The 13,431-nt window shown below is 43.2% G+C and overlaps 2 protein-coding genes across 4 annotated transcripts in view; one reads left to right on the top strand and one right to left on the bottom strand.

Moving 5' to 3' along the window:
* Positions 1-10,752, bottom strand: part of BORCS5 (BLOC-1 related complex subunit 5) — an 83,006-nt gene extending 72,254 nt beyond the window's left edge. Inside the window, exons 1-2 of one of the 3 annotated variants that reach the window (XM_014740554.3) lie at positions 10,512-10,752; positions 7,529-7,672 (exon numbers count right to left, since the gene is read on the bottom strand). In XM_014740554.3, coding sequence (XP_014596040.2) covers positions 7,529-7,672; positions 10,512-10,752 — 385 coding nt within the window. Of the gene's footprint in view, positions 1-7,528; positions 7,673-8,066 lie in introns of all 3 variants that reach the window. The other 2 variants (XM_001501345.5, XM_070269920.1) reach the window with 2 other exon arrangements.
* MANSC1 (MANSC domain containing 1) overlaps positions 10,580-13,431 on the top strand; it is a 26,092-nt gene continuing 23,240 nt past the window's right edge. The window contains exon 1 of the mRNA XM_070269919.1: positions 10,580-10,699. The gene's annotated coding sequence lies outside the window, so the exon portion shown is untranslated. The remainder of the gene's footprint in view (positions 10,700-13,431) is intronic.

The following is a 13,431-nucleotide window of genomic DNA, read 5'->3' as shown; positions in this document are numbered from 1 at the left end:
AAAAAGGAAAGAAACTTTATAACGAAACTGAACAAAAACTGACATCCTCACCTAAATAAAAACAGAAAGAATTGGTTTCCAACTGACCTGCCCTACAAGAAATGCTACAAGAAGTTCTGCAGACTAAAAATAAATGACATCAAATGGAACTTGAATCTACAGGAAGGAATTAAGACATGTGGGTAAAGATAACATTCTATATACAGTTTTTTCTTCTCCTAATTTCTTTCAAAGATAGATGATTGTTTAAACAGTACATATACATATATAAAACCACATGGGATTTCTGACACGGAGATGCACTGTACGGAGCTATTAGCATAGAGAAGGAGGACGGAGTGGAACCATACCATTGGAAGGTTCTTACATTTTATGTGAACTGGTACAATATTAACTCCATGTGAACTATAAGTTAAGGATGTATATTGCAATCCCTAGAGCAAGCACTGAAAAACAATACAGGGGCCGGCCCCGTGGCGGAGTGGTTAAGTTCGACACTCTGCTTCAGCAGCCCAGGGTTTCACCAGTTCGGATCCTGGGCGAAGACATGGCACCACTCATCAAGCCACGCTGAGATGGCGTCCCACACAGCACAACCAGAAGGACCTACAACTAGAATATACAACTATGTACTGGGGGGCTTTGGGGAGGAGAAGAAGAAGAAAATAATAATAATAATAATGCAAAAGAGTACAACTAAAAAAGCTAATAGAGAAAGTAAAATGGAATACTAAAAAATAGTCAGTTGATCCAAAAATGTCAGGAAAGGAGTATGAAAGGGATCAAAAGCAGCACAAATAGAAAATGAAGAACAAAATGGTACACCTAAATCCAACCATATCAATTTATACTCCAATTAAAAGGCAAACTGTCAGGCTAGATACAGAAGCAAGACCCAACTATACGCTGTGTACAAGAGATGTACTTTAAATATAAAGACATAGATAAAAATATAAATAAATAAAAGAATGGAAAAAGACATACCATGCAAACAGTAAGTGTACAAAGTTGGAGTGGCTTTATTACCATGAGAGAAAACAGACTTCAAGATAGGGCATAATACCATAGATGAAGGACATTTCACAATGATAAAAGGGTCAATATAATAATGTGTACATGCCTAATAACAGATTTCCAAAACACAGACAGGATAAAAAGAATAGACAACTTCACGTCACAGCTGGAGATTTTAACACATCTCTTGCAGTAAGTGATAGAATTAGTTAATTAATTAATTAAACACCATCAACCACACCTTGACCTAAAACATTATCCCCGACAACTGTAGAACACATTCTTTTCAAGTGCACATGAATGCGTCTTATTTACCTAACAAAAATAAGATCCTGGGGCCGGCCCGATGGCGCAGCGGTTAAGTGCACACGTTCCGCTTTGGCAGCCCAGGGTTCACCGGTTCAGATCCCAGGTGCGGACATGGCACCGCTTGGCATGCCATGCTGTGGCAGGTGTCCCACATATAAAGTAGAGGAAGATGGGCACAGATGTTAGCTCAGGGCCAGTCTTCCTCAGCAAAAAGAGGAGGATTGGCAGCAGATGTTAGCTCAGGGCTAATCTTCCATAAAAAATAAGGTCCTGTAAATGTCTGTGGAATAAATAAATGAAACGAATAAATTAATATATACACAGGTGGAAGATGGGGCAGGCTGAATTTAAAGTACCAACACCTGGCTGTGTTGATTAGTTCATATTTGGAGAAATGGACAAGAAGCTGATGATAAAGACTTAGAATCATCTAGATGTATATATTTCAAAACTCCAAAAGAGCACAGGCAATGCTGTGCAGAGAATAGAGGCTACTGAGTGAGAGAGAAAAACCAGAATATGGCAGGGGGGCGGGGGGAGAAGAGTCGTAAAGCTAAAGGAAGGGAGCTTTAATAGGTGGGATGGAAATCTATGTTAAACATGGAAAAGAAGAGAAGAAGGTGAACTGAGAAAAACTTTAGGCACAAGAAGAAACCACTAGTAACCCTCCAAAGAAGCAAATGTTAATGAAATGATGTATGAGAGCCTGACCACAGAACCTCGACCTGACCACAGAACTTCGAGAATGGAAGAAACAGAAAGGATGCAGTGACAGTACAGAGTGGCCATGTCGTCAGTAAATTTGGCAGCAGAGATAAGAAAAGAGAAAGCATGGTAGCCAGGAGGGACAATGGAATCAAAAGACGGTATTTTTGTCTTTTCTACTTAAAAGATGGGGAGATCCGTGTGTCTGCACAAGAGGAAAGGGGTTCACTAAGCTAGATGTTAGAGACAAGGAAAGCACAGATGCAAAGTCCCAGCAGATAAAGGAAAAAGTGAAATGGAGAAGTGTGAAGTTGCAGAGAGGCACAGAAACAACTGAAAAAGGAGTACAACTGAAAAAAACTCTCTTCTCTGAGATTTAACGAAAAGAAACAAGAAGGGAGGCAGGTACAGAGATTTACCGGAGTGAGGAAAAAGTGGGGCTGCTCTTGCCAAGTGGCTTCACCTACTCAACCAGTTTAAAGCGATCATTTGCCTGGTGCTTCCCACTCTTCCGAGTAACGCTCACACTTTGCTGGCTAACGGCCACGTTTAAAAGGTTAACTGAAGAGCTATTACATACACAAATAAACCTGCAAGGCAATCAGCAATAAGTTATCAACTCTTCAAACGTGGTGTTTGGGGAAAACATACTCTTAGGATCAACCCTAGGCTCAGGGGTCATCTTTAGGCCCTTCAGAGAAGACCGTGCTCTGATTAACATCCAGTCTCTCAACCCCTCCTTTGGCACTTCATTTCCCAAAGCAGAGATGAGGTCTCAGCGTGGCAGAGACAGGTGTCTGATAAATGCAAAGACTTTCTACCTATATTTCATTTGTCTGGCTAATGGATGAGTGGGTGAGAAAGATAGGAATAAACTGCTCATTTGAAATGTAGCTCCCTCATGTTCTTACCACCATGTTCCATTGATTCATTCTTCCCCAGCTTCAATCTCAACACATTCTCAATGTTCCATGTGATCTGAGAGCCTTCAATGCTGTTCCATGAGATTTTGCTCCAACAAGAAAGGCCCCAGGCTCTTTTCAACTGTGAAAATCTACTTCACATATATTATGGTTTTTGTTTTGTTTTATTTTGTTTCAGGATTTTATTTTTCCTTTTTCTCCCCAAAGCCCCCAGGGTACATAGTTGTATATTTTTACTTGTGGGTCCTTCTAGTTGTGGCATGTCAGATGCCACCTCAGCATGGCCTGATGAACGGTGCCACGTCCGCGCCCAGGATCCAAACTGGTGAAACCCTGGGCCAGCGAAGCAGAGCGCACAAACTTAACAACTCGGCCACTGGGCCGGCCCCATACATTATGTTTTTAACAACCAAACACAAACTCCCAACAAAGCTATTAGCATCACTTAAGCATCTACACTATATGTGTTTGACCTTCCTTGTTGGTAACAAGGACAGCCCCTTCCTTACGCAGCAAGACAATCCAATGTTGTAACGAAGGTCAGTAACAAAAATAGGTCAGTTGCAAAGAATGTCATATGTGCACGCATGCCCACGCATGCGTGCGTGTCCGGCATATGTAAGCATACATTCATGAACAGAATAAGTATTTTTATAACTTTATATATAAAACATTAATGTTGCATTTCTCTTGTTGAATATTTCATTTCTATAGAAGTACACAAAATAGTGTGACTCATTAAAAAATATGAGTGGTTGCATTTTAAGCAAGAAATCTATAGGGTTGGTTTAACCCCTGAAAATCTGACTAATTACATCAAATACATTGTGCTTTCGTGTTCTGTTGTGGCCATTTACTGCTACTTTCTAATTTTTCAATTTTTCATTTTCTACTAAATATTTTATATTTCAAAATAAATTGCTAATTCAGAGACTGCTATGAAAAACAGAAATTCTTTTGGCTAAAAAAAAAAGAACAGATATTTGACATTAGTATGGAGCATAAATTAGACTCTGGTATATTTATCCAAAAAGAGTTAAGACCAAAGAAAGAATCTGCTTGCTTATTAAAAATGCAAACATTACCTCAGTCATACAAATAGCCCTAAACTCGCCCAGCCACTGCCTCTGCAGATCACCCACCAGCGGCAGCATTCCATCATATGACATTATGGAACAATAGTGAACTCTGTGTAATACTGGAATATATTGTTTGGAAAGAATAAACTGTCATTAACTTGAATAAAAGCTTTCTGAAATCAAACCTGGGGGGGTACAGCCCTCACTGTGTGGCCCTTTTACTACTTTGAGAAATAGCCTCATCCTGAAAGCAGGAAAGGGGGAAAGAAGAGAAGAGAGTATAAAGGGGACAGTGATGAGTGGCCCCTGGAGCAGCCCAGCAGGCCCCAGCAGGGCTTTAAATCACCTGGCAGAACAATGTCAAAGCAGGAGGCTCTGCAACAAATGCTGCACTTCAAAATGCAAACCACCTCACACCCATCACCCTGCTTCCTGTTACAGACTAGAGTTTTTCCTTTTTTCTTTTTGTGAGGATGACTGGCCCTGAACTAACATCTCTTGCCAATCTTCCTCTTTTTGCTTGAGCAAGATTGTCGCTGAGCTAACATCTATGCCAATCTTCCTCTATTTTTTTTATGTGGGATGCTGCCACAGCGTGGCCTGATGAGTGGTGCTAGGTTCATGCCCAGGATCTGAACCTGCAAACCCCAGGCGCGGCCATAGCAGAGTGCAAAAACTTAACCACCGCACCTCCGGGCCAGCCCCTGCAGCCTAGAGATTTTTATAGGGCTTTGCTAAAATCGGAAGTTTAGTCTTATTCTATGTACAAAATACTTAAAAACTCAATATTCTGATGCCATCTTGAGATGGCCATCACTAATAGCCATGTGACTTTATACAATGAATTTTAGCTCTCAATGTTTTAACCTGTAAAATGGAAAGAATAATAACTATGATGCAGATTATGGGGATTTGGGATTAGCTACTATTATTATAATTATATTTATTATTATTTCCACGCAATTGTCCCCACTGCCTATCTCTTCTAATAACTGTCCAAGAGGTTTCTTCTTCACAACTGAAACAAGAGCATTGACTCAAATGCTCACTGGCCTTTTGCGTTCCCTGCAGTCTGGCCACTGCCACATGTTGCCATTTCTATTTTCATGCCTCTCTCATCAGGTAATTTCTCCACCTTCCCGAGCCAAATCCCAGATCACCTCCTAATCTGCTCCCCGCCAGCTTTCCCCTCCCCCACACCTATTCTCAATGTTCTCAACAACCAAGGCTCAAAGAAGTGAAAACAAGGCCAGGGCAACACAGCTAGCTGGGGGCCACGTCCCCATTAAAATCCAGGTATCAGTGCGACCAAGGCCAGCTGCATGGCATTAACCGCACTACAGAATTACTCACTTTTAGGGCTCCCAGCGACGATTTAACTCTGAGGTTAGCTGCCCTTAAACCAAGCCTTCTCCGAGATGTTTCTCCACTAGTCCACTTATCATCATAAAATACGTATTATTTCAAATGCTTATAAAAGAAACACTAATCCCAAAACATTATTAAATATATCTCAAAGTTCTGGTGTTTTTCTTGTTGTTGTTGTTTTGTTTTTGCTTGTTTTTAGTATTTCTCTAAAGTGGGGACAAAAATTTGTCACAGAAGACCTCACCTAGGACTGGAAGACTTTGGGAGGAGAAAGGACACGACTAACAGGAAGCAGAGGCATGAAAATTGTGACTGTGGGCAATACCACGTGCGACTCCAGAAGGGATGGAGTACAGAATACAGGTGTCCACCTCTATTTCTAAAGAGAAATTTCATCTGATTGCCCTTTAACCTGACCATACAAGGATATGTGGAGATATGCAAAATTTCATTAATGGTGGCGTCTTTGGAGAGTCACATTATTTCTCAAAATAATGAAAACTAGTAAGATGGGTAACAGGATGTAAAGTGTTGTTCTATGCGAGAGCCAGAAGAGTTCACCAAAGCCTAAGACTTAGGCCTGTGGGAAAAGACTGAAAGCTTCTATTTCCTCGTCTGTAAAGCAGACAAAGTGCTGGGAGGAATGAGATGATATACGGATCATCTATAAAGCACCATTTGTTTTATTTTTGTTTTTTAAGTACAGTGTGGAATAGTGTAACTAGTATAGGATTTGACATTGGTGACGAGGTTCAAGTTCAACCTCTCTGCCACCCGTCTGATCTGGCACGAATCATTCAAACATATTTAATGACGTAAGAATTAAAGGGATGATGTGTGTGCTGCGGAGGGGAGGGTTAATACAAATTGCTATGTAGATGTAAGACGTTTTACGTTATAGTGTACCAGGAAGTAACCCAGGGCCTTAGGTTCAGGAGAGAGGGAGACAGAAAGAGGGATTCTTATAGCAGAAACCCCATTCAGTTAATAGAAAATCACTACCACTAGTCAACGGAGATATGAAAATAATAAAATAAAATCATATATTAATATAAAGTTAATAAAAATATACAGTAAAATTCTTGAATAATAAAATTCATATTACAAGGTAACTACCGCAATATACACAAATCAGGAGGGCTGATGGTTTGCACACATTCTCTCCTCTCATACAAAATGGCTGCCAGGATGAATTACAAGTATACCAGTGGTCACAAAGATTTTCTCTATGGATCTGAACTAGTCAACTGTAGTCCAGACCACAAAAAATAATGAAAATCTTGGGGCCAGCTCAGTTAAGTTTGCACACTGCACTTCAGTGGCCCATAGGTGTGTGCCCAGATCCCAGGCAGGGACCTACACACCACTCGTCAAGCCATGCTGTGGCGGTGTCAAGCAAAAAGAGGAAGACTTAGGGGCTGGCCCCATGGCCGAGTGGTTAAGTTCGCGTGCTCCGCTGCAGCAGTCTAGGGTTTCGCCGGTTCGGATCCTGGGCGCGGACATGGCACCGCTCATCAGGCCATGCTGAGGCAGCATCCCACATGCCACAACTAGAAGGACCCACAACTAAAGAATATATACAACTATGTACCGGGGGGCTTTGGGGAGAAAAAGGAAAAAATAAAATCTTTTAAAAAAAAAAACAACAGGAAGACTGACAACAGATGTTAGCTCAGGGCCAATCTTCCTCACCAAAAAAAAAAGAATGAAAATCTTTCCCTGGAAATAAAACAGGCAGGTGCCAACTCCAACATCATTCATTCATTCATTCACTTGTTCAGTCTCTACTTTATTGAGGCTCTATTCCAAGTGCTGAGAATAAAACAGAGCACAAAACACAGAAAGTTCCTGCCATCTCGGAGCTCACATTCTAGCAGAGAATACAGACAGTACACAAATAAGTAAACTCTGCAGTAAGTCAGTGGTGATTAAGTACTAGAGAGAAACCCAGGTGGGAAAAAAGGTTGCAATTTCTAAATAGGGCAATCAAGAAAGGCTTCCCCAAGAAGATGCTATTTACGCAAACACCTAAAGGAGATGAAAGAGTAAGACATGGCTATCTGGAGAGAGAGAAGTAGGGCTACGCAAAGCTTTCCAGCAAGTCCAGAGAAGACAAAATGCAAGCCTTACCTTTCAAAAGTGGCTGGAAGGTTGGAATCTCTTGCAACTTGATGACATCGGGATCGTTGCTGACATTCCGTGAGGCCTGGGAGCCCTGGGCCACAACCACAATATCATCCATCTTGGCTCTGTGCTTAGCTGGAGAAGGGGTCACTGAAAATCAAGTTATAAGCTCAGGAGCTGCATCTTAGCTAGCCACCTATGCCTCATCAAAGCTGTTTCAGTGTAGTCATTTTACACACAAAAATGCTAACTATAGTTACCCTGCAGTGGGGGATGGACTAGGGGGATGAATTATTTTCTACATATTTTATTTCTATATAATATATATATTTACTCCTTATTTCCTATAGTATTAAAAAAACTCAAATATTACAGGACACTATAACATGTATGAAACTGCTTTTGTAATTAGAAATATTTTATTATTCAGTACATAAAAACGTAGGCAGATTATGTTTTTAATATTTACTTCTTCGATCCTCCTGACACTTGTGCCTATTTTACCAATGAGGAAATGAGGGTACAAAATTCGGCTGTGACTTACCCAAGGCCAACAGTGCTTGGGAAAGGAACTGGAGGTCTATGGTTGTTGGCATACATGGCCCAACCCTGTGACAGTGGGGTTGCAAAGCTGTCTATCCACCCTATCACAGCAAGCCAGGAATGTTCAACAGATCCTAGTCACGGGAAAACCCCTGCTTCTCAACCCTAGATGATGGGTCTGTCGTGAGGCACCAGTCCTGTCATACCCTCCAGGTCACAGGCATTAGTCCCAGAAGCGCAGAAATAAACTGCAGGTCCCTTCTAGGCTGCGGCAAAATTCATACATTTGTAGGACTGCTAGAGAGGCGGGTCAATTTCAGGTCCATTGTGAGAATGTAATGCATTTGGAAGGAAGTGATTCAAACTACCAAGGACTCCCTAGACCAAGATATCCTCCCCTTCCTAAGTATCTTTCTGGTTGGGGCAAGAATGAACCTCTAAAGTGTTTTACACTCGAGAAGGTAGTATTTGCAGGCTCATCGTAGTCATGGCCCAAAGACTGATCCAGGGATGCCAGAGAACAGCCCCACCTCCTGGAAGCTAGTGTCTCCCGAGGCTGGGCATTCACTCTTTTAGAATCTCTGCTACTTTTACGGCTCTTCAAGAAATCTCTCTTAACCTCTTTTGGTAATTTACCTAACCTTTTACAAATCCCAACCAGAAATCTTTCCTGCTCCTAGTTAAGTGGTTCCTCCTTCCCCAGACCCCAGAAGAAAATGGCTTTCACTCGATTCTAGCTCGCCTCTAGCTATGCCCGTGTCTGTAAAACGCGCTCTCTTTGAGGATTAAACGTAAACACATGTAAAACACTTGGCACAGGGGAACAGGCAAACTCTAACCTACGCTGTTGGTTAGTATTGGTTAGTATGCTATAGCATTGGTTAGAGCCCATGCTGTTGGTTAGCAGGTAAGCAAGCACATCAGAAAGACGCCACACTTCCTCCCCCTAAATATGCTTCAGGCCTGACATAGAGGCAAGAAAGTAAGGAGTACCAATTATCAACCGTATTTGTATAAAGGATATCATATTCTGGGTCTTCCAAGGAAATGGAAGAATGCAGCAAAACTGGTAAATGCTGCTGCACCATTAAAAGCTGTCCCAATCTAGCCTCTAGAACGCAGGGCTGAGCTAGTCTTGAAGGACACACTTGAGTGTGGAATACCCCCACATCTGTCAGCTTCTGCATTTTGAATTACACAGCCTACCAGGAACAGAGAAGTTCTATGTCCAGGGGCTCTTTTGGGGCTCCAGATTTAACCGGTTTGGATTAGCAACCCCACAGTTTAGCCAGAGCAGGCCCAGTTCTCCTAGCGTTTGTGGGTAACAAAAAAAAAAAAAAACCAGCAAATGATCCTTAATTAAGCATCAGCTGTTTTCTTTATTGAGTGCTCACTATACTCCAGGCACAATAATCCTCCTATTCCTACCTCAAATGCTGAGAGAGATCTTAAAAATATGGACAGGAAGGAGAATACAGGAAAACACCAAAATCCATCGTTTTGGCCAACTATAACATCTTGGCCAACTTCCACAATACTAGAAAAGGAGCCGAGACACCTTCTAAGAGGACAATGCAGTTTCTAGAGACGTTTGCACACAAGGATTCAAAGCGATTGTACACCTGTCACACATCCCTTCTGAAAAAGAACCTCTAAGATCCGTTTTTAAGAAGGAACCTCTTCTTAGAGGTCCTGTCTATGATCCACCCACTGTGTGAGCCAAATCTCACTGTCAGTCATGAGTACTAACGCCAAAAATTAATTAGGTCGTCTTTTAAAGAGGAGGCTGTAGCTGGGAGAAACAGCTGTTTCGAAAATAAATAATGCGCATGGGCACCCACGCCGACTTAGCTTGCAGTCACAGGCACTCACTTCCATCAGGGGACTCAAGGCTAGGACAGATGGTGACATTTTTTCCTTTTTTAAGAAAAAAGCGTGGTGAGGGCTTTCTGTGCGTTCCTGGCCGCCGGTCCCAGACCCCACTAGGTCGGGAGGCATCTCCCTCCGCAAGCAGACAGGGCCGGCTGGAGGAGGGTGGGAGTTAGGACACCGACCTGAGGAGTTCAGATCGTTGGGTCGGCTCTCGGCCTCGGAGCTCTGCTCGCTGCCCATGGTGCCGGCAGCGGTGGCAGCGGAGGAACGGCGGGACGGGCGGTCACCGCTCCGGCGGCGGGCGACAGAGCAGGGGCCGGGGACCGGGGCAGGGATGCTACACAGTCTGGGCGCCGCGGCGGGGCCGCTGTGTGCAGAGGGCGCGCCCAGCCCACGGGAGGGGCGCGGGCGGCTGGGGGTGGGCAGGCCCTATTTCGGGAACCGACGCGCAAGGAGGCACGGAGCGGCTGCACGCTGCTCGCCCGCCTTCTTTGGGGGAACCCAAGGCGAGGAGGCGGGGTACGCCCGGCTTCAGCCGCGCCTGCGGCCGGCGGGCGGCGCCGCTCTCACTCACTTGCTCCTGCGTCGCAGGCTCGCTCCTTCCGGGACGCGGGTTGGCGGCGCCGGCAGCGCGCGGCCGTCAGTTCCGGGTTGGAGAGTTCCCACCCCAGGTCCGAGGGAGGGCGGGGAGACTGGCGTAGGCGACTAGGCCCACGCAGCCTTAAAGAGCCCGCCCGCCTCAAAGCCAGAACTGCACCGGGGGTAAGCCCCTTGCCTGTGTGATGATGCGTCCCCTTTAAGCATGACCCACCCATTGGGCACTTAATCCATGTCTTTATAATCCCTGTCATTAGAACTTTACAGAACGGGTTTTTGTTGTGTGTATGGGTTTTTTTGGTTTTACTTTGTTTTATTGAGATGTAATTGACATATAACATGATTTTTATGTTTTTTTAATTATTTTATGTATTTTATATTATTTTTATTATATATTATAACATATATCACTATTTGTATATATTGTGAAATTTTAAACCCTGTTTTGCAGATGGAGAGACAGCTAGATAGATTTAGGATTGGAATCTGCAACTGTTTGGATGCAAAGCTGCTGTTTCAGTGTGTGGCAGTGGATGACGGTACAAAAAATATTAGATGGTGAAGAAAGGAGCTGGAGTTGAGAGAAAAAAATGAAGAAATAGAAAATGCTGATTCACTTGTTAGGGTGTATGTGCATCTTCAAAGGAAAGTGGATGCCTCTACAGTCTAAGCACTTTCTGAGGACCTTGACAGTTATCCATGAGCCATTCTGAAACAAGCAAAAGTAAGGAAGGAGTACAAGTAATGCAAAACAGAAACTGCCAGTGCTGGCAGGTCAAGGATGTAGACCTAGTAATGCAATGCCATCAAGGAGCTGAGTGGCTCTGGGGTTCTCAGAACTTTGCAACTCATTTTATATTGTTTGCTTCACGAAATTTCAAGCAAATGCCCTGAGCTTTTATATATGTAAATATAATCTCAGAAGGAGTGCCAAATTGACTGAATGATTAAGTCACTTCTAGTCTACTACATTATAGACATTTCCACTATTTTACCTCATTTAATTTTCACAACAACCCTGAGGTCCACAAACAGGTAACTCCCTCATGGTCATCAGGTAGCAACAAGTGGTGGAAGTAGGATTTAGGACTGTCTGATTTCAAACCTCACACTTTTTCTTCTACTCACCATTATAATACTGTGAGAAAAGTGCAAATGAATGTAAGGAATTTTAGTATTCTGTGGGAATATGAAGATAGAACTAAAAACTGCCTGAGAGATCAAATAGGCTCCTAGGAAGTGGTGTTTGACTGTAGTCTTGAGGTTTACATAAGCCACCAGGCTGATGGGACCAAGGAGTGCCCACTAAGCAATGTGACCATTCCCTCCTGGAGAGCCCTTGGCTCCTCTTCCAGACTGCCCTATTTGGGGGTGGGTGAGAGAGATGGGAAAAAGGAGAGAGTATAGCTCATGTTCTTGCTCCTGTTCCCTCTCTTCCACATGAAATAAAATTTATTTTGTGTTTCATACCCTAGTCCATACTGATGTGATTGTGTTTTTTATGCTTCCCATTGGATGAACATTTCATTCTAAAAGGAATATTCTGTTCATCAGCTGAATAATAGACAAATATATCATACCATTTTCTCCTGGCCTTCAAGGTCTCTGCTGAGAAATCTACTGATAGATAGCCTTATGAGTGCTCCCATGTATGAGAGAAAATTTTTTTCTCTTGTTGGTTTTAAAATTCTCTCTTTGTCTTTATTTTAGACAGTTTTATTGTACTATGTCTTAGAGAAAATCATTTTGGGTTGACCTATTAGCTTCATAAACTTGAATGTCCAAATTTCTCCCCATGTTTGGGAATTTCTCAGCCATTATTTCTTTAAACAAGCTTTCTATCCCTTTCTCCCTCTTTTCTGTTCATTCTGGGACTTCAGTGATGTGTGCATTGTTTCCGTTGATGGTGTCCTCTAGGCTTTCTTCATTCCTGTTCTTTCTTTTTTCTTTTTGCTCCTCTGATTGCATGGTTTTAATTGATCTGTCTCCAGTTCATCGATTCTGTCTTATGCTTGGTCAAGTCGGTTGTTGAAGCTCTCTATTGAATTCTTAACTTCAGTCATTGTATTCTACAGCTCCAAAATTTCTGTTTCATTCATTTTTGTTTTCTATCTCTTTGTTGAACTTCTCATTTTGTTCTTGTATTATTTTCCTGATATTGTTAAATTGTCTATCTGTGTTCTCTTATTGCTCTCCAAACATCTTTAGAGCAATTATTTTGAATCTTGGTTGGGCAATCCTGGATCTCCATTTCTCTGGGCCCAGTTACTGGAAGTTTATTATATTTCTTTGCTAGAGCCATGCTTCTCTGATTCTTCATGATTCCTGTAGCCTTGCATAGATGTCTGCACATTTAAAGTGGCAGTCACCTCCTCCAGACTTTATGGTCTGACTTCAGAAACAGGAGACTTTCACCTGTGGGTAGAAGCACGCTAGAGTATGCTGTGGCCCTAGGTCTAGTGGTGCAGGGCAGCAAGTGTGGGGGTGTGTAGTGGTGCTGGTTCTGGTAAGGGTGGGGGGGGGGCATGATGTCTCTTTGGCTCAGGCTGCTGTGGTCCACAGCATTGACAACCATGTGGTCCTTGGTGAGCACTGTGGAAGGTCAACAGTGTCTTCAAGGGCTGTTGGGGTCCTTACGGCATGTCGATGTGCAGCAGCTAGGAACTTGGGCAGTCAGCAGTGGTAGCGAGAGCTCATGGTGTATGTATACTCAGCTTCAGGGTGCCAGCTGCAGGTTCCTCTGTAGTGGCAGGGGCTGGTTGCAGACACACATGGAGTGGTGGGGGCCAGGGCATGCAGTGGGCCAGTGCCAGCTTTGTGCTCGCTGGCAGCTGCAGGGGCCCTAGCTGTCAGTGTGCACTACTGTGGCCGCTGGGTCTTACCACAGGTGCACAGCA

This window comes from Equus caballus, chromosome 6, assembly GCF_041296265.1.
Source record: "Equus caballus isolate H_3958 breed thoroughbred chromosome 6, TB-T2T, whole genome shotgun sequence".
NCBI lineage: Eukaryota > Metazoa > Chordata > Mammalia > Perissodactyla > Equidae > Equus > Equus caballus.
This window is presented reverse-complemented; position numbering and strand designations above follow the sequence as displayed.